The sequence below is a fragment of the Mesoplodon densirostris genome, chromosome 2 (genome assembly GCF_025265405.1).
Source record: "Mesoplodon densirostris isolate mMesDen1 chromosome 2, mMesDen1 primary haplotype, whole genome shotgun sequence".
Lineage (NCBI taxonomy): Eukaryota > Metazoa > Chordata > Mammalia > Artiodactyla > Ziphiidae > Mesoplodon > Mesoplodon densirostris.
Genome location: NC_082662.1, coordinates 138,671,786 through 138,694,244, shown reverse-complemented (window position 1 = coordinate 138,694,244; position 22,459 = coordinate 138,671,786). Strand labels below are relative to the sequence as shown.

Sequence of the window (22,459 nt, the reverse complement as noted above, 5' to 3'; positions counted from 1 at the left end):
TGGTCTTAACCCAGTAGTGTAGTTTCTTCCTTGTTCTTTATCCTTCTCAGAACACTGGGAGAGCGCATGCAGGGCTCTCCACTGATCTCCCTGCGTGCTCCGTCTCTGGTCCTGATGCCAGGTGTCCTTTCTTGGAGACTCAGTCTGCTATCTCCTTTGGTGGCTACACCACTCATTCCCTTGGTGTTTTCTACTTCCTTGCCTTCACCTTGCTTAAGACTGGGAAGGGAGTTAGGTGGTGTCCCCAGCTTTTCATTTTCTTCACTGTCCACCCCACTAAACTAGATTAGCTGTAGGTGTAAATTGGGAGGGCAAATGTTGGATCTGGACTGGTCCCTTGCCCACATAATTAGGTCCCTGGCTATATGTTCCCATAGCACCCTATAGTTCCTCTTTCAGAATAATCAATTCCCTTGTAATTGCTCAGTTTGTGTCCTGCATGACTACAGACTTGCTGGAGGTAGGGACTGTTTGTCTTGGACTTTGCTGTCAGCCCTTAGCACAAGGTCTGGTACATAGTATGTTCTCAAATATTTATTGTTAGAATAAATGCATTAACTCAATACGTCCTTCATTTCAGAAACTGATTGCTAACTACCATGGGAAAATAAAGTAAATATGGGGATGGAAAAAATTCTAAAATTAGTTTCTGCTCTGCTTCTGACTCCCTCTGAGCTAAGAACGTTAGTGTGGGAGCCCCTACAAGCTGGACCTCCTTCCAGGCTGGCCCCACCTTTACTCTACAGTGGTCTCTTTTCACAGTCTGAAGATGCCACCAAGGTACAGCCAGGAGTGAAACTTCCAGTGTAGGTGACTGCAGTTCCCTTAGCCTCTGCCCTGCCCATGTATCAATAAATTTGGGCTATCTCTTCAGATACGAATTTTCTCAAGAAATTCTTTCCCTTCGTGGTATGGGTCATATCACTGGTAGTTAGCCTTTCAGTGAACTAACTTTTTCTTCCTAATGACCTGATTGAAAAGCTTCTGCACCTCTGCCTCTCATTTCTCATGTGAAGTCAGCAAACTGAATTCCTCAGTTTGAGCTCCAAGAAGGTGGGGTTTTTGTCTGTTTTCTACGCTGTAATACTTCCAGCGCCCAGAAGCATACCTAGCACACATTTGTTCGGCGTGAATGCTCATGCACTTCACACCCTGCTTAGCTATGACAAACTTTGGCCAGGACACCTGTCCACCCACTTCTCGGAATTCAGCCTCTCAGGATTTAGGTAGGTCAAAGTAAGAAACAAACAAAAAAAACTTTCCAGCACCCACAGGTGAGGGTATTATGCAAAACACGTCGCTTGTCTTGAGATAAGTTTCGTTTGGAGGGGAAAGTACATTTCTCCAGAGACAAATCAAAGCGTGTTTTTACGTCGAGTGCCCTGCTTCTGCCTTCCGGGTCAAACGGGACACCGGACTTAATTTAACACAGAAGGAGGGCAAGCGGCGGAGCCGAGGGAGGGCGGCGGCGGGCTACTAGCTTCACCCGCCTCTTTCCTTCCACTCCCGCCTCTTTCCATTCCTAAGCAGCCGGGTGCGGCCCGCATCTGCGTAGGAATGGAAAGGGGCCGGAAGGGGCCGGGCCGCAGGCGCCCAGACCTCCGGCACTCAGCCGGGCTGCCCTGCGGGTAGTTCTAACGCGAGGCGCGCGGGCGGACTGGGTGACGTCAAGGAAGGCGGCGGGACGGGGGACGTGTTGGGCATGCGCAATAGATCGACTTCTCCGACCCTGGCCCCGCCGGCATGAAAGGACCTGCCCACGCGGTGGGATTTCCAGTTGTGTGGCAGTTGTGTGGCAGAGGGCGGGCGCCTAGCGGCTTTCTTGGCAGCGGGCAGGAAAGTGGCAGGAGTTGCTGAGCCTGAACGTGCAGCGGAAGTAGAAGAACGTATGTATGTGTGAGAGAGACCTCTGCCTCATTTAACAAATTACGATACTATGCTCAGGAAACGGTGTAGGGGTGGAGGTGAGCCCATCGTCCGAGGGTCCGTGGATGTCCACTAGTAGGGGAAGGCGGGACCAGCAGAAGTTAAAATACAACCCTCTTGCAATTCTACCCGATTTCATTTATTTACTCTTCTGTCTCAGGGTGAGATGGTTGGTAGTCCACATTCTAGTGTATATTAGTTTAATCAGATTGCTCTTCTTCCAACTATTGGCGGGAAGAGAAGGGGGAGTTGGCCGTGAAAACGGTGCATTTGGAACCTAGAACTCTATCTCGGAGGGCAGTTTTAGGTGAAATGCTCAGGATTTTGCCAAAAACTCCTCTGCTTCCTTTCTGCCCCAAACTCCTTAACGTTTGAATCAGAGAAAATAAATTAAAACAGGCAAAATTCAGCCCGAGAGAATATAAATCTAGCCGTAGGCTAGAAAGACACATGAATTGGGGACTAATGGAGGCCAAGTCAACCAAAAAAATCAGATAGCATCGGTGACCCCATCTTGTCTGGGCTGGGTTAGCATTCCAAAGCAGAGGGAGGGGGAAATGGCCTCTGGAAGATGCTGTAAGACTTAAGGGAAAGTTGTTGGCAGGTTTCCTGGTATGTCACTAGCTGGTGTTAATAATCCCCTGCTACTGCTTTGTTTTTAGGCCCTTCTTCAAGTGTCTGGAGCTCAGAGATGCAGCCCAGGGGAGGGAAATGTGACTAGTTGAGGAGGCCATGCTTACTGTTGCTGCCAGATCCCATGTCAGCACCAAGTCCTCAGCTGCTGGTGGCAGCGGCTCAGCAGACCCTGGGCATAGGAAAGAGACGAGCTGTCTGCCTTCATCTAGCCGGAGAGGTGCTGGCTGTGGCCAGGGGACTGAAGCCAGCTCTGCTCTATGATTGCAACTGTGCAGGGGCAGCAGAGCTCCAGAGCTATCTGGAGGAGCTGCAGGGCCTGGGCTTCCCGACCCAGGGACTTCACATCCTTGAGATTGGAGAAAACAGCCTGATTGTCCTTCCTGAGCATGTGTGTCGGCACTTGGAGCAGGTGCTGCTTGGTACCACAGTCTTTGTGGATGTTTCCAGCTCTCAGCTTCACCCTTCCATCTGCTCCCTGGACCAGCTTCAGGACTTAAAGGCCCTCGTGGCTGAGATCATCACACATTTGCAGGGGCCACGGAGGAACCGATCCCTGGCAGTCTCCTGCAGCAGGCTCCGTTCCTCAGACTGGAATCTCTGTACTGTGTTTGGGATCCTCCTGGGCTATCCTGTCCCCTATACTTTTCACATGAACCAGGGAGATGACAACTGCTTAGCCCAGACTCCACTACGGGTGTTCACTGCCCGGATCTCATGGCTACGTGGTCAACCACCAGTCTTGCTCTATTCCTTTAGTGTCCCAGAGAGCTTGTTCCCATCCTTGAGGAACATTCTAAACACTTGGGAGAAGGACCTTAGAACTCGATGTAGGACTCAGAATGACTTCGCTGACCTCAGCGTCTCCTCTGAGATAGTCACACTGCCGGCTGTGGCCCTCTGACTTTAACTCTTTTCCTGTGTAGAAGGAGCTCGGTAAATGATCAGCTCTAGGTCAGAGATGGCAAATAGGAATCATCTCAAGTGCCAGTTCCAAGCATCTCGACACTAGGGAAGAATGCTGTAATAAATTGGCCATTTTTATGCTGAACTGGACTAGGGAGAGTAGACCAGGATGCTTTAGGAATAAACAGAGTTCTTTGGAACAGAGGCCATCAGGTGAAGTTTATTTATTTTATTTTTTATTTTTTTTGCAGTACGCGGGCCTCTCACCATTGTGGCCTCGCCCATTGCGGAGCACAGGCTCCGGACGCACAGGCTCAGCGGCCACGGCTCACGGGCCCATCCGCTCTGCGGCATGTGGGATCTTCCCGGACCGGGGCACGAACCCGCGTCCCCTGCATCGGTAGGAGGACTCTCAACCACTGCGCCACCAGGGAAGCCCCCCAGTTTATTTGGTTTTTTTTACAGCAGGTTAAAAAAAAACTAGGGTCAGAAATCTCAGTTGAGTTGGAAAAACCCACACATTAAAGTACCCAGACCTGAGTTTTTTACTGCATTTCTTGCCTCTGATTTTCACCCAAGGCAGCTGTCACCAGTTCTCCAGAACTTCAGGAGGTCCTTATTGGCCAGGAACACTGCCACTGCTATAGCCATCAGTGCCATCAGCATCAGGAACTTCGGCCACATTGCCTTTGTGAGCGGGGGGGGGAGAGAAGAGAAAGAGGCCATGGGTTGGTCAGAGAAGATGCAGGCAAAAAGAATCTTCCTTCTTCCCATTCTAGCCCAGTGGAAAACCTTGGGTTGGTGGCAGACAAAAAGCTTTTTATATCTGTCTCTCTCACTTTGCCACCTCCCTCGGGATAAAACCACTTTCCAACGGTCGCTGGCCCAGCGAACCACAGCCAGCGGGGGCCAGGTACTTAAATACTGATATGAATAATCAAAAGTGGAAAATAACTCAGCAAAATTGTCCTCTGTTTATATTCCTTTTCGCGTCACGCTGTCCTTGCCACTATGCCCATAATAGACTAAAAGAACACCGTTTCAGTAAGTTTTTCCCTTCAGGCTCAGGCGTTCCATGAAAATTAGGCTTGGAGGCATGAGCCAGTGTTTCTTTACATGGTTGCTATACTCTCAGCACAGTATAAACCAAGCTGAACGGGGCCGGCTGGTCAGATGTTGGCAGGGGCTGAACAATTTTATGGGCAAGATTTGGCTAAAGGAGGAATCGTCCCACGGTCACCTAGGGCTGTCTGGGAGGATAGACCCTCTAACTCTGGAAGGCAGCTGCTGGCTCTGGTTCAGCTCTTCTCGACAATGCTGCAGCTTACGCAGGCAGGAGAGATACTCATCACTGAGGTTGTCTAATTCTGAATGCAGTTCTCTGCACTGTGTTGGGGGGATGGAGGGGGGGGGCGGGAGAACACCACCAAGGTCATCAAGACACTTCCGTCAGGGACAGAGCCCAGGTAGGGGAGAGGGCCCTGTGTAAGTGACCCTGTCATTCATTTGGAATTTTTACCTCCATCCTCCCCAGCTTTTCTCAGAGCTTTCAGTTTGCCTTCTGACTGTCTCACCTACTTTGTTTGTAATGTGTTCATTTAAATGATTGATCATAATGCATATTATTATATATTATACATGTGTGACAGTTGTATGTGCCAGTGCTTTGTAAATGGAGACACACAAAAATGAAGTTCCTATAGCACACACAACCTGGAAGTGATCTTAGTGCAAGTCTCTTTGCTGGGGACTAGTTGCATGTGAACACTTCTGGAGCTACGTATTTCTGTGAGTATACAGATAGGAAGAGTTTTGTTATTTAAAAGACACTGTATAAAGTTTTAAGATACTCAATGTAGGACAAAGTTTGAGGAGTTAATGTGTTTGTTAAATGTGTTTGAGTTTAGCTTGACTTTCTGAAAAGTAACTCTTTAGTAAAACCTTGAATAAGGGCTGGTATAAATAAGAGAAAAGATTGACAAGTTAACCCGAAAGCAAAGATGTTTTATTCAGGCCTAAATGAATACCTGCAGGCATCCAATCACAACTTAAGCTCTGAAATGCCTGTTGTCTGGCTGCCTCCCAGCAGTTTCCCTATCACTGTAGGATGAGCCCCTTACTATCTGAGGTCACCATCTCACCTCCTTTTCCTTGGCCAGGGGCTGCAAAGTTTTCTTTTGGAGCTGGTCTCTGAAATTCCAGTCCTTCTTCCCTGGACCCTCAGGCTCCACTTCGTTATGGGAGGGCTTTGGACTCCACCCAGGCAAAGCTTGATCTGAAAAATCAGCCAGATTCACAGTGATAGTGAGGCCCATACCTCTGAGGAATGGCCCCTACACACTGAGAGAACCCCTAGGCGGGAGGGAATAAGGAAGGGCCTGTCCCTGGCCAGACTGTGTGGATTGCAATTCTCTGACCTTTAAAGAACATCCACTGGGACCCTGCCCAGACTGGACAGAGAGCGGGAATTTGAGCCCCTTGAGGGCAAGGTTGGCATTTTACTTTTCTCTGTATCTCTAGTCCCGTCTAACGCCAGATTCTTTTAGAAAATACTTATTAATTTAGTTTCTTTGGTGGCATGTTACATCTTTTAGGCTGGGAGGTTTGCTGGATGCTTCAGTATAACTCCATTTTCCTTCTGTCCTTGTTCAAAATGGTGAGATGAGAATGCCACCTGACAGTCTACATCTTGGTGAAGAGAGCCCTGGACTGGGAGTCAGAAATTCTGGATTGTTGTCGTAGCTGTGTCCTTAGTTTGTATGACCACAGACCTTCAATTACCTTCATTTTCTTATCCATCCTATGTGGGCATAATAATTCTTTCTTTATATTTTACCCAGTGATTGTGATGACAAAACAGAGGGCCATGTGCAGTGGATAAATGAGGAGCTTTTGCCCCTCCAGATGTATGATGAATTCTCGGGAAGCTCGGGCAGCAGACTTGAGGGCTCAGAGTGAGGTTGACTGTTGCATGTGACGTGGTTTCTACTTGGGGAGCTGGATGTGGTTTGGAAAGTTAAGGGTAAAAATTAACATAAAACCCTGAGTTCAAAATCAATTTATTGAAATATTCAATACAGACATATGTTTTCAGAGGGAGTAGAAATCCTTTTCACAGTTTATATACCTCTCAGGAGAGGAGGCTAACTAAAGTATTCTCAGAGCCAGTGACGAGTCCTTAAAATGGTTGGTCCTCTAGCTCCCTGACCTAACAGACTTCCAGAACTGGGTGGGACTCCAAGAGGTCATGTAGTCCATCCCTCTGTCTCTAGGCGGACAAGGAAAGGGCAGTATCTTAGAATTTGTGGAAATAAATTTGCTGACCTTTCTTTGTTAAGAGTTTCTCCTGTTCTTGAAGCTGTAAGGATTGATTCTGAAGCAGACCTGTTGGAAAACACAAGGAACTTTTCTGTGCTAGCATATTTACTGCGAAGAGTATCCTTTCAGAACTTTGCTTAGAACCTTAATGATTGTGTTCCCATCTGTAGTTGGTTGAATTGTGTCTCCCCCCGCTGCCCCCCACAAATTCATATGTCAAAGCCCTAACTCCCAGTACTTCAGAATGTGACCCTATTTGGAGACAGGTTCTTTGCAGAGGTAATCAAGTTAAAGTAGGACATTAGAATGGGCCCTAACCTAATATGACTGACGTCCTTATAAGAAGGGGAAATTTGGACACAGATGTGGATGGATGGAAGACGTGTGAAGAGATGGACAAGACAGCCATCTCCAAAACAAGGAAAGCGGTCTAGAACAGATCCTTCCCCCAGAGCCCTCAGAAGGAACCAACCCTGCCTGATGCCTTGATTTTGGACTTCCAGCCTCTAGCACTATGAGAATGTAAATGTCTGTTCTTTAAGTCACCCAGTTTGTGGTGCTGTGTTATGAACACACCCTCCTTATGTCTTTTCCTACAATGTACATTTAAGTCTCTGCTTAAATGGTACCCTAGAAGAAAGACTTCCCCAGATGACCCTGTGTAAAATAGCAACTATTTTCTCTTTAACCTGCTTTATTTTTTTCTCTGTAGCCGTTGTTAATACCTGACACATATTTGTTCCTAGAAACTCCGTAGTCCACTGCAGTGTTTCCTTAGAATGTAAGCTTTGTTAGGGAAGAAACCATGCCAGCTCTGTTCATTACTGTATCCCCAGTGTGTGTCTAGGGTGCCTGGCACTTGGTAGGGGCTCAATAAATATGTATTGAAGAAATAAAGGCATGATTTTGAAGTGACTTGCCCATTCAGCTCCCACTGTGTAGGAGCCCGGCTTCTGCTGGTGTTCTTTTTCCCTTACCCCTGTGGCTGTCTTGCTGTTTTCATATTCATTACTGTTTGCATGAAACTTCCCTGTCAGGGTGTCAGAGGTTAAGGTGTTGGGCAACCAGCAGAGCTATTAATTGAATCAGGTTCTCCGGCTTTTCAGAAATTGCCTGCTTTTCTTCTGAGACGTCCCTTTTCTTCTTTGGCCTCAACGTGTAATTTTGAAGTGGACTGAGGCATAGGTAGTGTGAGCTTATTTTCTGAACCATTCCTAGTGACAGAGGTCTATGTGACATATGTACATAATAAATTAGAATAAATAAAATAAGAACTACCTCATAAAACTCGACACGTTTTGAAATCTGCAGTTCTGGGGGAAATGCAGGTGGTTGTCAGAGAACATGGTGGAGAAAAGTAGAAATAAAAAGACCCAGAGGCTAATGTGGAACTTGTGAAGAGCTGTAAATCACCTCACTGCACAAGAAGAGAGTCTGAAAATGCAGAGGTAGAGGCTATGCCAAGGACCGGGCTCCCCATCCCTTCTTTGGGTGCCTTTCGTGGGGCAGGAGCCCCAAGGACACCAAAAAGCCACCTGTGCTACTTTCAGAATCTGGAAAAGGGACTTACTCTGCAACTGCTGTACTTTGGTCACCAGGGCAAGTTTCTCCTCCTCTGACCTCTTTAGTTGATCTGAAAATGAAATAATGCAAACCAAAACAGAAGAACCTAAGACTTAATGAGCTCACCCCTGAGGCTGGAAATTAGTAACAGATGCTGTCTTGCCCATGGCCTCTGACCAGTGTCAAGTGGAAGTTGCTCTTTCTTCTGCTTGTCCCAGTTTGGAAGAGGTGAACCAGAACCCGACTACCTGGGATTTCATCTGCATCAACAGTGGGCTGAATTAAGGGTTATATGTGCACATAATTTGGTTCTCTCTCAGCTGACAGAGGCTGTGACTGGGAAACCTTCACTATGCCTTGTGTTTCAACTGACCTTTCCCTTTAAATTAGGAATGCGGCCTTGACACGTGACTGCTGTGTTCTGGCTTAGAGGGATGGGCTGGATCCTTTGTCTTGGATGATTAAAACAGCCTGGACTTTTTCTCAAAGTCAAATGAAATCGCCAAGTCAACCAAAGGAACAAGTGAAAGACTGAAGCATTTGCACCCAGCTTCCTTTCTCTGGGCTCCTTCAGCCAGAGGCCTCCAAGGAGAAGGGTACCTTGTAGGTGCTGGGTATCCGAGCTGCACAGGTCTCTGTCCCCCTGCAGGTGTTCAGTCTTGGCCTGCAGCTCCTGGCACTCATTCTCCAGAAGCCATAGGGCCTGGTTCATCTGTAAGTCTCTACTGTCTGCTCCCTGGAAGGAGGAGGAGGGGTGGACACAAGCAGGTCAGTGCTAGGGTGAAGGTGGGGGGCAGATGCCAAGGAAGAGGAAAACTGTAGAAAATTGTGGAATTTTAGAGCTGGAAGGAGCCTTAGGGAAATGGAAAAATAGGAAAAGTTTTAAAATTCTTCGCTTTGCTCTATTCCTCATGCTTATAGCAAACAGTGCATTCGATTTTTGATGTTCACAAGGTATACATTTGGGTAAATGCCCAAATTAAGGAATACTGAATCATCACTTTTCTAGATGTCTTCACTTTGTCTTTACTTCTCATTCTCACGCTATCTGGGGTGGGGGGGGCGGGTGGGGGGAGGCGGCGGGTGGGATCATTTTTCACAACGAATTAAGGTTAAAAAGAAAAGGGCCTTCAGGAGAGTTGCCTTGTAGGTGATTCGAGGAAGAGAACAGTGGGTGAGATGTGGCTGCCGTGCAGCGCCCAGCAAGGTTCCCTCCTGTGATAAGACGACTCACTTGCTGTTTCTTATCAAATGGGCTTTTTTTTTTAAAAAAAAAAAAAAAAAAAAAAGAATTTTAACGTCCTTTGAGAAATTCTTTGCCTTTTAAAATAAAAAATTAAAGAACAATATAAGAATAACTTGTACATAAGAATATGAAAAGTGAGAAGCAAAAAAAGCGAGAAGCAAATAAATTCTAAGGTTTCTGTTTTGTAATAGATTTGAAAGGAAATCTATAGATGAATCTTAAATGTTTTTAACCCCCATTCCTCTGTCTGATCTGTTCTTCCTTTTCCTACATTTGGCACATTAATTCTTCATAAACAAATATGATGTCAATGAGTACAAAGTGCTCGAGGTAATAAGGGAATTACAAATGTCTTTTTAATGACTTTGAACTAGAGTTGCACTCTTCTTCATTGCTAATAATAGGATATTGTATATAAAACTCAAACACATTGATATCTGGACCACCATCCCCCCAACAAATTCTTTACAATCACTCAAAATGTTCCCCTTTCTCCCTGCTCACCTTAGAGCCACACAAGGTTTAGGTTGTTAAAAAACATAACAAATCAAACAAAAACAACTTTCACACTTAATTGATCTTATTTCTAGAACTGGCACACACTAGGATTCTCAGATCCCAGCTTCAGTAAAAGTATAAAGAGACACTTTTGAGGTGGGTCCTCGAAATTCCAAACCAAGTAAGTAAAATCTGCGAAAAACAATAGCTAATATTTATTGAGAGCTTATATGTGCGAGGCATTGTGCTAAGTGCTTTGCATGGATTTCCTCACCTAATCCTCACAACAATCCTATGATAGAGGTACCATTATTATCCTCATTTTACCGATGTGGAAACTGAGGCTTAGGAGGTTAGTGAACTTCTCCAAGGTAAACACGGATTGGAAATGATGGAACCCTTGAGAATGCCAAGGGTCTACTGTAATGGCTTAAAAAACACATTGGCAAGATGTGTTAGTTGATACTCAAACTGTAAGTAAACTGGTGACATTTATTCTGCCCCAGTAGTGGGCATTTCTGAACTGGATGCCCTGCTGGGATGGGGTGCAGAGAGTGGGTTGGGGTATGACAGTAGGCTGATGACTATTCCAGCCCAGCTCTTTGCATTTGGATGATGTCATTTCAATGAACACTTAGGTCAGTTGCATGAGCAGTGCAGATATCCTTGCTAAACTCAAAATTAACTTTGGGGCCCCCTGCCCAGCGGCAGCTTCTCTCATCACTGCTGTCAACACCTCCCTCCCCTAAACGCTGCCTTCCCTCCCCACCTCCCTACCCCCAGGGCCTGGTACCTGCAGTTTGGACTGAAGCACATGGAGCTGGCTCTCCAGCTCCCTGTTCTGGGTCCCCAGGGTCCTGCAGTCCTCCTTCAGAGCCTTGTACTGGCTCTTCCACTCTTCACACTTCTGCTCGGCCAGAGCCAGGGACCGCTGAGGGAGATCAGAGGAGAAGGTGGTGCCTTGGGGGTTCCAGGGAGTTGTGCAGCTGGCTCCCTTGCCACCCAGACTGCCCCAGGGTTCCCAGCCCCAAGGATTATGGAGCATCCCCACACCTGTGTGCTCTGCAGTTGCTGTTCTGCACGCATTTTCTCCTCCAGCACTTTCTGCAGTGTCTCCTTGGCCTTCTGCTCATAGCTGTTTTTCTGGTCTTCCATCTCTAATAGCAACTTATTTAATCCCCAAGAAGTGTATTTCTGTAAATTTGAGGCAATTCAACAAATACACATTGATCTACTGTGTGCTAAAGCCTGAGCAGGGATACGGAAATGAAAAGAAATTGATCCTTGCCCACAGGGCAGAGATGTCAGTAATCTGGTGGACCTTCTTCCAGGCTGGAGGCCGGCAGGGAAAGTCCCTCAGGTGATGTGAGAGGTGAGTGGGGATAAAAAACTGCCCTGGGCATGCCGGGCATTCTCCCCTAGGCCTTCCACAGGCCTTTGAAATCCGACATTTCCAAAGGGAAATCATCTTTCTAAACCTGCTCCTATCTCAGTGGCCAGCATCACCACCCACCCAGTCTCCCAAACCCTAAACCAGGGAATCATCCTTGATTTCTCTCTCACCTTCTTCAAGGAATCAGTTCATCATCAAGCTTTGTCAAGTCAACGTCTCTAACAGCTCATGACCTGTATCCTCTATCCCTACTGCCTCCTCCGTAGTTCAGACCCTCGTAACACTATTATATGGATTATATAGAGACTATGTATTATCTTCATGCCTTGCCTCCCTTCAAACCCTTTTCAGTCCTGCAGCTAGAGGGTTCTTTCTAAAACTTAAATCTGATCCCATCACAACCTGCTTAAATCTCTCAGTGGTTCTCAGTGTTCTAAGAATCAGGTCCAAACTCCTTGGCATGGTTCCTACTTACAAGCCCAGACTTTCATCTCATGCTGCCTCCACGCAAGCTGAACTGCTTGTAGGTCCCCTAAGCACTGTGCTTTTCAGCCTCTGCCTTTGCCCATAAAGCTTCTTCTGCTTAGAGTATCGTGACCCACACTTTTCACCTGCTTAACTTCTACCCATGTTCAAGATTCAGCCCTAGAATCATAAATTCTGATAAACTTGGCCAACCATACCTACTCCCCGACTCTTTATGGATTAGGCAGTTTTACTGGTGTTCACATAGTATCTATATTTCTAATCTATTGACTCATCTGTCTCCTTTAAGGGATTGTAAACTCCTTTGAGGCAGGGAGCATTTTTAAAAAAATAAAATTATTTTTGTAGGCTTGGGGATCTGAACAATATTCAGTAAAGTCAAGTTTTAAAAATTAATACATTTGTATTTTTAGAATTTCTCCTGGCTTCAAGGTCAAAAAGAAAAAGACACAAGAGCAGCTTTGCAAACTCACTGGGGGTCTTGCCTTTCCAGTGCTTTTCATTTTTATGCCCTGTGATTTTGGGGAAAGCAGGAGCCTTTTACTATCGATTCTGGGTTACCCAACTGGGTAAGAGATAGTCTAGATAATGCAAATTTAGAGTTCAATATCAAATCATTTCCATTTAGCTTTGGAGTCATCTGAAAATTTGGATTTAAATGTTGAGTGGGTCTTATGTTCTTGGAATTGTCATTAGAAACCAGATACAGGAGTTACTGGTTGAGATCATAATGGTTATGTCCAGGTTATTGGACTTAACCATGCTGGTCACTGACCAGCTTTATCCCCCATTGAAAATGAGTAGACTGGCATTCTGGATTATATGTCAGTCTCTTATGAGCTTGGCTGGCATTACTGAAAAAATAAAAGTTGTGGATCCGCAAACCCATAGACTATATAGACTATGTTCCCCTGCAGAATTCTAACTACATGGCCACCTTATCTTCCTAACATCAAGTGGGAGCAGTCTGGCCGGTCCATCACGTTCTCTTGACTTATCTCTCCGCCTGTCAGAAATCTATCACTTCTCGAGTGTGAAAACTGACTTTTTTCTATCTCATATAATCCAAGATCAGGCCAATCAAGAGATTACCGGAGCTGGCTAACAATGCCACAGAAAGCCAGGAGTCACAGTCTTTTACTTTCTCCCAGGGATTGCTGCTAGATAAAAGTTGCCCATGGGATGAAAATCGTTTCGCGAGACTTCATTGTAATATCCAACTCATCTGTTCAAATATTAGGGCCTGTGAAGTTCTATCCAGGTGAGCTTAATCTTTAGCAACGGCCTCTCCCTACGTTTCCAGGTATACTCAAGGTTCCCCCGGAGCTGGCAAAGTGCTTAGTGCTGGGCTTCCTTTCCTAGGGTGCAAAGTGAAGGACACCAGGAGAAAGGGAGAGGGGGATGCAGATAGTGTTTTGGTGAATTGGAGACCAAAGTGAAAATGGTAAAGGCCAGAACTGGGTGAGTAGGGGTGGGTGCATTAATCTCTAGCAGGTGATGTTTCTAGAGAGTAAGCTTGAGGTTCAAGCATTCTCTCCCTTAATTCTAGATTCCTGGGCTAGAAGTGTCCTCCAGAATGCTTACCTGGGTACAGGTGTACAGCTGGTTTTCCAAAGATCTCAGTTTGCCCTTCAATTTGTCTTCATTAAGCTGGCCCTGGAGCAAATGGGATGAGTTAGCCAGAATACAGCTTGGGCTAGAATATAGCATGCAAAGAGTTTTGTTCCGTATTCCCAGCCTACTGCTTAGAATAAACAGTGTATGTGGATTTGAGCTCTTTCAGGAGGTAGGGAGGGGGAGAGATGATGGATGTTTGGAAAGAAAAGGATGTTTTCCTCTTTCTCTGTAATAGGAGAAGGAAGAATCAGACTGGCCCCCAAAGTCTTCTGTGTACCTTGGGGTTTTGTATCAAATGGCTCAGGGTATCATAGCAAGGGCCCATTTGAAGGAAAGCTTCTAAGCTCTCCTTTTCTTCTTCTTCTTCTTTTTTTTTTTTTGTTTTTGCGGTACGCGGGCCTCTCACCGTTGTGGCCTCTCCCGTTGTGGAGCCCAGGCTCCGGACGCACAGGCTCAGCGGCCACGGCTCACGGGCCTAGCCGCTCCGTGGAATGTGGGAACCTCCCGGACCGGGTCACGAACCCGCATCCCCTGCATCGGCAGGCGGACTCTCAACCACTGCGCCACCAGGGAAGCCCGAGCCTCTGTTTTGAGGTCTGTCTCCCTCACTGAGTTTCAGGGCACCTGGGAGAGGCAGGAAGTGGTATCTCACAACTCCTGTTTTGACCTTGTTTGGCTAATTCTTCTAACCCTGGGAGCCAGGAGGCGCCTCCACCCTTTTTCCTTCCAGTATTCCTCAGCGGGGCCTTGCAAAAGCAAAAGCCTTTGCCAAAAATAATTTTTCAAAGTGCCTCCTGCTATTAATGTCTTTCATAATGTCTGGTGTGAGAGCCGAGAGTCAGGATTTGGCATCTACAATAACCACAGGGCTTTGGGACAGATAGAACAGATGGACAAAGACTTCCACTGTTCTGGGCTCCGGAGTAACTGGGAAAAGTTACTCCCCTGCATGGCCTGTTCATTATTAATCCACAAGTCCTGAAATCAGCTCCCTCCACCTGTACCGCAGCTCCGGGTTCAGAGAGTCTGACTCTGTGTATTTTCCTTTGCCTAAACTCTTAATTTGCAGGATGCAATCAAACCCACTAAGTTTGACAGTTTTTCTTGCCGTAGTTTCAGAAGAAAACAGACAAGCCCAAGGCAATATTCTTACAATTCCCCCAGTCTTCTACCCTTTCTGGGTAGCTCCCTTCTCCTTCCTTAGTATGGTTTTTATCCAGTGTCTTTGCCTCTTCCAACTGGTTTTGTGCTTTAGCCACACCCCAGATTACTTTTCCATTCACATTATAATAGAAGACAATTCAGGCTAGCCCCTTCAGTGGAGACGAAGGGCCACCCAAGTCTGGGGCTTGAAAACATCTGTGATCCACAGCTCTGCCTGCCCAGACTCCCCAAGGCAGGCAGGAAAGTTGCAGCCAAGTTGTTGCAAATGGGGCATGTGGTTTCCTGGTCTGAGCCCCAGCTCTCCCTACGTGAAGCCCAGTGGTACAGTATGGGGAAAGAAGCACCTTTTACAGGCCATTGTGGACCTTTTTTCGCAGTTGCATCCCAGGAACCCAGGGTTCAGAGAGCATAGTGCCCCTGCTTGTAAAAGGGAGCAAGGTGGAGGCCATACCCACCCGGTGCCGGTCTGAGGGCTTCAGCTCCTGCTTCTGCTTGGCTTGTCTCTGATCTGCTCTCCAGAAACACCACCGCCTCACCACAGAAGCACCAGCCCACTTCTGATCTCTCTGCTCTACTAGAGGTTGCTTAGGGCCTACAGCCAATCCCCCACTGCGCTGTCATCTTAAGATCTCATTTCCACTTTGCAGAACTTAAAACCCACGTGTGCCCTGCTCTGGGTTTGTATTGCCCCATACTGAGGGCTCACTTTCTCTACTGCCGGAATTGTTTCTGCTCTGAAGCTTGGACCCAGCTCAGGAGTCTCTGCTGTGCCCCAGGGCCTGTCACATCCAAAAGGCCCAAAGTCAGCTTGAAGGTGGAGGCAACAGAGGGAGCTGATCTCTGGTGTTCTGATAGAGTTTGTCGTGAGCTTCTCTGCATGTGAAGTTGGAGATTCAAATTAAGGAGGCCAAATGGAAAAAAAATAAAGGCCTGAACTTGGCTGAATATCGGAGTCTCTGTTCTGGCCACATTCTTCCACTTACTTTCCCCAAGTACTGCAGTCAGGGACTGTCCTTTCATTGAAGTTGAGCTTTCCAAGGGAGGGGTAGGGGGTTGAATTGTCTTGCTTTGGGCGAAGCAAGAGCTGTTAACTGAAAAATCTGAGACTATTTTTCTTAAAAACAGGAAGCTGAGGGGTTGGTGGGGAGGAAGAAGACAAAAGGGGCTCATATTAGCGGGGGGGGGGGGAGAAGGGAGGGAGAAAACCACAGCTGGAGGAACTCCTGCCCCCCGCAGGAGCATGGAGCGAAACTGCCCTCAGAGTCTACCTTGGAAATGTCTCTTAATAAATCCTCCCCATTCCCACCACGCTGGCTGTAATTCAAGTTCTGATTGTGTCTTACCTGCGGTATTGCAAGAGCTTTCACCACCCCTACACCCACTTGGAGCCAGGGTCCTCACTGTTGTCAGAGAACCTTTTATAAGGTTTATAAAACACAGATCTGATCAATCGCTTTCAACTCAGTTCTACAGCTATCTTTTTCGTTTCATTTCACTTATTTATTTATTTCTTGGCCACGCCGCACGGCACGTGGGATCTTACTTCCCTGACTAGGGATCGAATCCGCACCCCTAGCATTGAAAGCGTGGAGTCTTAACCACTGGACCACCAAGGAAGTCCCACCACAGCTATCTTAGTACACGTGCTGCCAAGCGAGTGCAACTCCACGGCTACTGGACAAGTTCCTTCTCAGGATGGGCCGGACACTGCTAAGTGTTGGGCTTTAAACCTGAGGAAAACGTGGTCCCACTGCTCCCCTGATTATTGCCTGTGGCAGTGTTTCTTAAACTGGGGTGGCATGCATTCTCATTTTATATATATATATATATATATATATATATATGTGTGTGTGTGTGTGTGTGTGTGTGTGTGTATATGTGTATATATATATATATATATATATGTATGTATATATATATACTTTTTCCTTTAAGAGGGAATCTATAACTATTTAAGTTTCAGATACTCTATTCAACAGAAAATGTTTAAGCACCATAATTCTAGAGACCTATCTGAGGCCCTTTCGGTCTTATCTTTGGAGCTACTCTGACACAGTCCCTTCATTTCCATCACACTCTGCTATACCCTATGCTTTGTTACAACTAGGCCTGTAATCATTCTGATTCCTTTACTGTAAGCACCCTTTTCCTTCTTCTTTCCCTTCATCATTCCTGCTTCTGTACTGGTAAACTCCTATTCAATCCTTCCAGACCCCGCTAAAGTGGTCCCTTTCCTTTCGAGTCTACCCTATACCACCTCAGGCAGAAGAATTGCTCCCTTCTCTTTTCTCTGTGTCACTTTGTAGAAAGTGCTGTTGCAGCCTTAGCACACTGCAGTAGAGTTATTTATGACCTGTCTCTCTCTTCCTGGCTGCTATTGGAACTCCTAAAGACAAAGGACCCTACCTCTGTCCCTGGAGCACCCAAGCCAGCACATAGTTGGAACTTATCAGATGTCTGTTGAATAAACGAGTGAGACAACTCAGTTTAGTTCAGCACCGGAAACCACCTGGCATGCACAGCTGTGTGTCTCAGGCTCCTACTCGGCTATGAAAACAACTTCCTTAACCAGCAGGAGCCCTGAACATAAACACCTAAATCCGGATACAGTGACCGACATGAAGAGGGAGGGCTGAGCCTAGGAGTCTCTTTGACATCACTGCAAACTTCTTAGTTTTGTCCCACGTCCTCCCATCCCATCTCTCTGTCTAAGCACAGCCATCTACGTGGTAAGGTCAGATGTTCACGGAGGCTGGGAGGTTGGGTGTTCTCTCTGTGCACCCGGGGCTTTCTGCTCCAGTGGCATCAAACTGCTTATGCTCCCTGAACATTAAAGTCTAGGGGTTTCGATGTGGGGTCCAAGGACCCCTGGGAATCCAGGATCTGCAAGGTCTTCCCTTTTCCAACTACATTTCTGTGTGAGGCTGGATTTTCCTCATATGCTTCAACCAAAACAATGTATTAACAACAGACTGAATGCAGACGCAAATATGAGAATCTAGCTGTCTTCCGTTCAGACATTAAAAAGATTTGCCAGCTTGGTGCTTTGCGACCACCTAGAGGAGTGGGATAAGGAGGGAGGGAGGAAAGCGCAAGAGGGAGGGGATATGGGGATATATGTATGCATATAGCTGATTCACTTTGTTATACAGCAGAAAATAATACAACACTGTAATCATACTCCAATAAAGATGTTAAAAAAACTCAAAAAACAAAACCAAACAAAAATTTGAAAAAGCATAAAACAATGCCACTCCGCTCACTCTTTTTTAAAAAAATACTTATTTTTCACAAAAATATATAATTTAGGTTCACATGTAATCTATTTACTATTGTTATTTTAAAATTAATACATATTTTAAGATTCCTGTTTTCATTTCAAAGTGGTAAGTATAAAAAGCTCTTTGGATTTTAATGATTTTTTTAAAAGAGTATAAGGGGGTCCTGAGATTAAAAAGCTGGACACCCACTGCATTAGCCTATATCATGCCTCTGGTTCTTTGCCTATGCTGTATCCCCTGCCCAGAATATAGTTCCTGTTTCCACATTTGCCTGGAAAATACTAATATAACTATAAATATTTCCCTGGTTCTCCCCTTCTGTGGAGTCATTCATTCCTCCTTGTATTCTACCATATCCTGAAAACATTTATTTCTCACATCTCTGCGTTGTTTAGGCATCTGTCTCCCTGACAAAACCGCAAGCTCTCTAGCATCAGGAACCCTGTCTAATTAACCTCATTTCCAGGGCTCAGTGTAGAGACCATGACTTATGAATATTTGTTGAATGAATGGACTAAAATCAGGAGGTCTGAATTTTAGTTCCAGTTCTGCCTCTGACTAGCAGTGTGACTGTGGACTAGTCACCTGACCTCCCTGACACTCAGTTTCCTCATTGGCAAAATGAGAAAATTAGCTAATCTCCAAGGTCCTTCCCGCTTTGACATTCACGTCTGGGCTGACTAGTAGGTGTAGGATGACTTGGAATAAATATTGGTGTGAATCCCATATGAAAATAGTTGCATTTATCACAGTCAGTAATATTAACTGAATTGGGACCGTCCTTTCTTCCTTCCAACAAATTAAAGAATGGAAACTCTTGCCTCTTTTGGTTCTGGGTCTTCCATGGGTGTGTCCTCAGCTGACCACCCTGGATTGAGCCAAGCTTCCCCATATATTTACTGTGACATGTTTGACCTCTAGGTCTTAGCACCATCCCCCACCTTCGGCCTCTTCAGTAGCGAAAAAGCCCCTTCTCTTGCTGGGATGGTATGGAAAGAAGAATGAGATAGGCACACATAGAAGTCCATGACTTTGTTCAAGCAAAGATTTCCCTTACCTTCCAAGAGCTGTCAGAGGCCTGAATCAGGGCACACAGTAGGTCTTGGAGAATCATCATTTTCTGTTTTAGAACCAGCTCACTCTGTAGGGCCTCCTGGGGGGCAAAATGCAAGAGGGTAAGATTAAGTTGGAGGAGAAGGGAGCAGATGGATGGAGGAGCTGAGGGGAGAATTCACATGTTACTTACTTTGAGGTACTCAGAAAGCTGGATGATTTTCTAGAGAGAAAGAAAAAGGGTATTTAAGAAGATTGTAGGTTCCCTGAAATCCTAGAACATGGAACCCGAGCCAGGACTGGCTTGTGCTGAGTCAACTTTCTTCCTTGGCTCAGGGTCCTTCCAGGCCCCCAGGTCTATGCTCATCCAGGAAGAGGGTACCCCTCCATCCCAGCTGAGTTTACCGTGGAATTCCAGAATGTCAGACCTTGGAGGAGCTTAGATGCCACCTGACTCAACACCTTCACCATGGGGATTTTCTTACCGTGTCTAGAACTGCAGCTCCATAACTGGAAGAGAAGAAAAAAACAAAAAACAAAAATGACAATGGATCAAAGAAATAAGAGTGTCAGGAGGCAGAGTATTGATTCCTTCTCTGATCTCTTCTGAAGAGCCAATGGGGAAGCCGGGGAAAGACCTTCCTTTTTCTTAATTAAGGTGGATGTGGAAGTTCCTTGTGCTCCTCTCCACATTCTGGGGGAGGGTTCAGGTAAAAGCTTAGAAGAGAGGAATGGATGGGCTGTGAAGGAGTTGAGGTCAGGAACATGAAAGGTACTCACTTGGTTTGCTGACTGGCGTCATTCTTAATTGTTGGCTGTGTTTCTTCTGCCTTTGTCTGAGTGCCTGAGGGATAGGGATAGGGTGATTCAGAGCCCATGGGAGAGGCAGTGAGGGAAGTGGGGAGGGATAGGGACTCTCCACCGCCAGCGAGTGGAAATGCCTTGGCCCAGTGAGTGAGGAAGGCCCTGCTCTTACCACGGTGGTGTTTGGGTGGCTTCTTGATGAGAGAGTCCTGTGGTGGAAGGCCCCCAGCCTGGGCGGGGAGGTGGTCAGCCGGATCCCTCCAGGCGCCTGAGGCAGGATGGTGTTGGGTTGCAAAGACCTCGGAGCTGGTCCCTGACACCTGGAAAGCAAGTGGGGGATGCTGAGAGCCTCTTAGAACAGGATTCTCCAGCTGATTGCAGAAAGATGAGCCAGTGATTGTTTCGGGTCCAGAAAACCAAAGGACCCCATTCAAGCCTTCAAAGCTACAAGGTTATCCCTGCTCCTGCCCTTTCTTGTCCTGGCTGGTGGGATCGGTCCTCCTCAGTTCAAGCAAATGGGGAGCGGAGCTTGTCTCCAAATACTCTCTAGAGTCCCTGATCCCGGAAAGAGAACCGGTCTGAGGTGGGAGTGAGGGGATCTGGGATCAGGTCCTGCCTTTTCTTGGTCTCAGTCTCCTGGTTGTATAATGAGGAGCTTGGAGTAGATGGTGTCCAAGGTGCCGTCCTATTCTAGAGGTGGTTTCCTTCCTCTTATTAACAGCTGGACTATTGTTGAGGTTTTGTGTGAAGAGAAGGTAAATTAGGCAGCTGTAGGGAGGAATGCAGCAGTAGTTGTCACAATTTTGCCTGCTATTTTTATATTTTCTTCTTACAAACTAAAAAATTTTATGTTTGTAACATAACACTAAAAGGCTAGGAAATGCCTGTGGCAGCTAATCATGCAGACTAACTCAATCTCAAGAAACCTTAAATAACTGATAGACTCAGGAAGAGTTCTTTAGGTAACTGTGTTTTCTGTTCTTTTTCTCCTTAAAATTATTTTTTCAACGAAAGCACATAGAAACCTTCTTGCCTTAGAAAGTACACAGTTGGTTTTATTTTACAGCTGGGCTCAAGGATCATTTTTCTGAACAGCACCTCCTGTTGTGGATAACATATGCACTGGTTCAGAAGGCCCAACAGAGCACCTATTCAGGGGACAGTACAATACCAGTTACTCCCAGGGAATCTGGAGGACCCATTCCTGCTGTCCACATGCTCACAACGTGGGTAGGAAGACACAGATGGTTTGCTGGCTGAGCTCATTTCAACATACCCTGGGTTTTTCCAGCACTGCTCCTTCCCAGGGCAGACTAATGTGCCCTCTAAAAGTTACACGATCTTAGAGGATTTATAACCTCATAAAAACCACAGAGAGCAGAGGTGGCCTGGAGAAGTTAGGGAAGCTAGGGCTTCCTGGGCCAGATGCGGCCATAGGTGAATGATATTGGAATTGGGATGGCCCGAGAGAAAGAGAGAAGGTGGATGATGCAGCAGCCTTACAGAAGAATAGAGATGAGAAGTGTGTGTGTGTGTGTGTGTGTGTGAGAGAGAGAGAGATTTGAGGGAGACGTTAAGAAGATTGGTCTGTGTCCCTGGCCTACAGTAAGCATTCATTGAATGTTGAATGACAGATGAATGAATGCTGTAGAAGATACGTCTAGATAGACTGAATTTGAACTAATACTAGGAATTAGCTATGGAATTGTTTTTAAATGATTCTTTTTTCTCCTAAAAGGCAAGTGCAAAACAAAAAAATAGCTAAACAAAAAAAACCCCCAAAACACAACAACAAAAATATCTGTTGAGTAAGTGGCTAAGGGAGACTTTATGATGACTGAGGAAGGAGGGACTTCATTTAAATCACTTCTTAGTGACCTTGAGCCCACCCACCTGCCTTGGTGCTGCACCCCATCCCCTCCAGAGAAGTGTGTCCCTCGACATGGCCCACCTGCTGTCTGGGGGAAGAAATCCTGTTGGCCCAAGACAAGGGCTCTTTGAGGTCAGTCGCCTGGCCTGGCTCCCTGGCCTGCGGGCTCTGTGCCTTGCCTTTCTCTTCCACCTTCAGGTTCCTCTGCCTGAAAAACTGCTGTTGTCGTGCACTCTGGAGCTGTTCCCTCTGCTGGGTTCTCAGCGCCTTCCCCACCTGGCGGCAAGTGGTCACATTGGGGCGGCAGCGGCGGCTCTCACGGGTCTCCTGCCAGCGCTCGCACTTGGCCTCGTAGCTCTCAGCCCACCAGGCCAAGCCAGAGGCCGGCGTAGGGTCTGGGTTGATCATGATGACCTCGTGAGGACCTGTTGTGCTTGGCTTTCAGTTCCTGGAATAGCTGCCCGGATCTGCCAAGTGCCAAGAGGGAGGCGAAGAGGAGGGGTCAGGAGATGGGCCGAAAAATGGCCATCTCCCTGGACGAGGGGGCAGAAATATCACAGCGTCCCATATGTGTGGGTTGACAACTGAAGAGGGGATGATGTCATGTGGGAACTCAGGACTTCTGGATTCAGCCTCTAGACTAATTTCTGCTCTTCTCTGGCCTGCATCTCCCCTTCTGCAAAGTGGCGAGATTCCTCTGG

At 46.5% G+C, this 22,459-nt stretch overlaps 2 protein-coding genes and 1 pseudogene across 4 annotated transcripts; 1 reads left to right on the top strand and 2 right to left on the bottom strand.

The window, feature by feature from the left end:
- Positions 1-22,459, bottom strand: part of LOC132484442 (interferon regulatory factor 6-like) — a 97,254-nt pseudogene that overhangs the window by 55,251 nt on the left and 19,544 nt on the right.
- Positions 1,660-7,994, top strand: LOC132484445 (UPF0739 protein C1orf74 homolog). 3 transcript variants are annotated; one of them, XM_060090962.1, is made up of 2 exons: positions 1,660-1,886; positions 2,589-7,994. In XM_060090962.1, exon 2 carries the CDS (start codon positions 2,684-2,686, stop codon positions 3,461-3,463), a length of 780 nt encoding a protein of 259 aa, XP_059946945.1. In that variant the 5' UTR covers positions 1,660-1,886; positions 2,589-2,683; the 3' UTR covers positions 3,464-7,994. The 3 variants fall into 3 exon arrangements, with proteins under 3 accessions (XP_059946945.1, XP_059946946.1, XP_059946947.1); XM_060090963.1 differs by having other exon boundaries at positions 1,660-1,890; XM_060090964.1 differs by having other exon boundaries at positions 1,879-1,964.
- LOC132484444 (TRAF3-interacting JNK-activating modulator-like) lies at positions 6,761-22,166 on the bottom strand. Its single transcript, XM_060090961.1, has 12 exons — positions 21,840-22,166; positions 20,061-20,208; positions 19,865-19,928; positions 19,570-19,594; positions 19,278-19,307; positions 19,089-19,184; positions 13,554-13,625; positions 11,144-11,284; positions 10,884-11,021; positions 8,947-9,082; positions 8,354-8,416; positions 6,761-6,849 (listed from the first exon to the last, which is right to left on the bottom strand). The coding sequence occupies exons 1-12, from the start codon at positions 22,164-22,166 to the stop codon at positions 6,761-6,763; spliced, it is 1,329 nt and encodes a 442-aa protein (XP_059946944.1).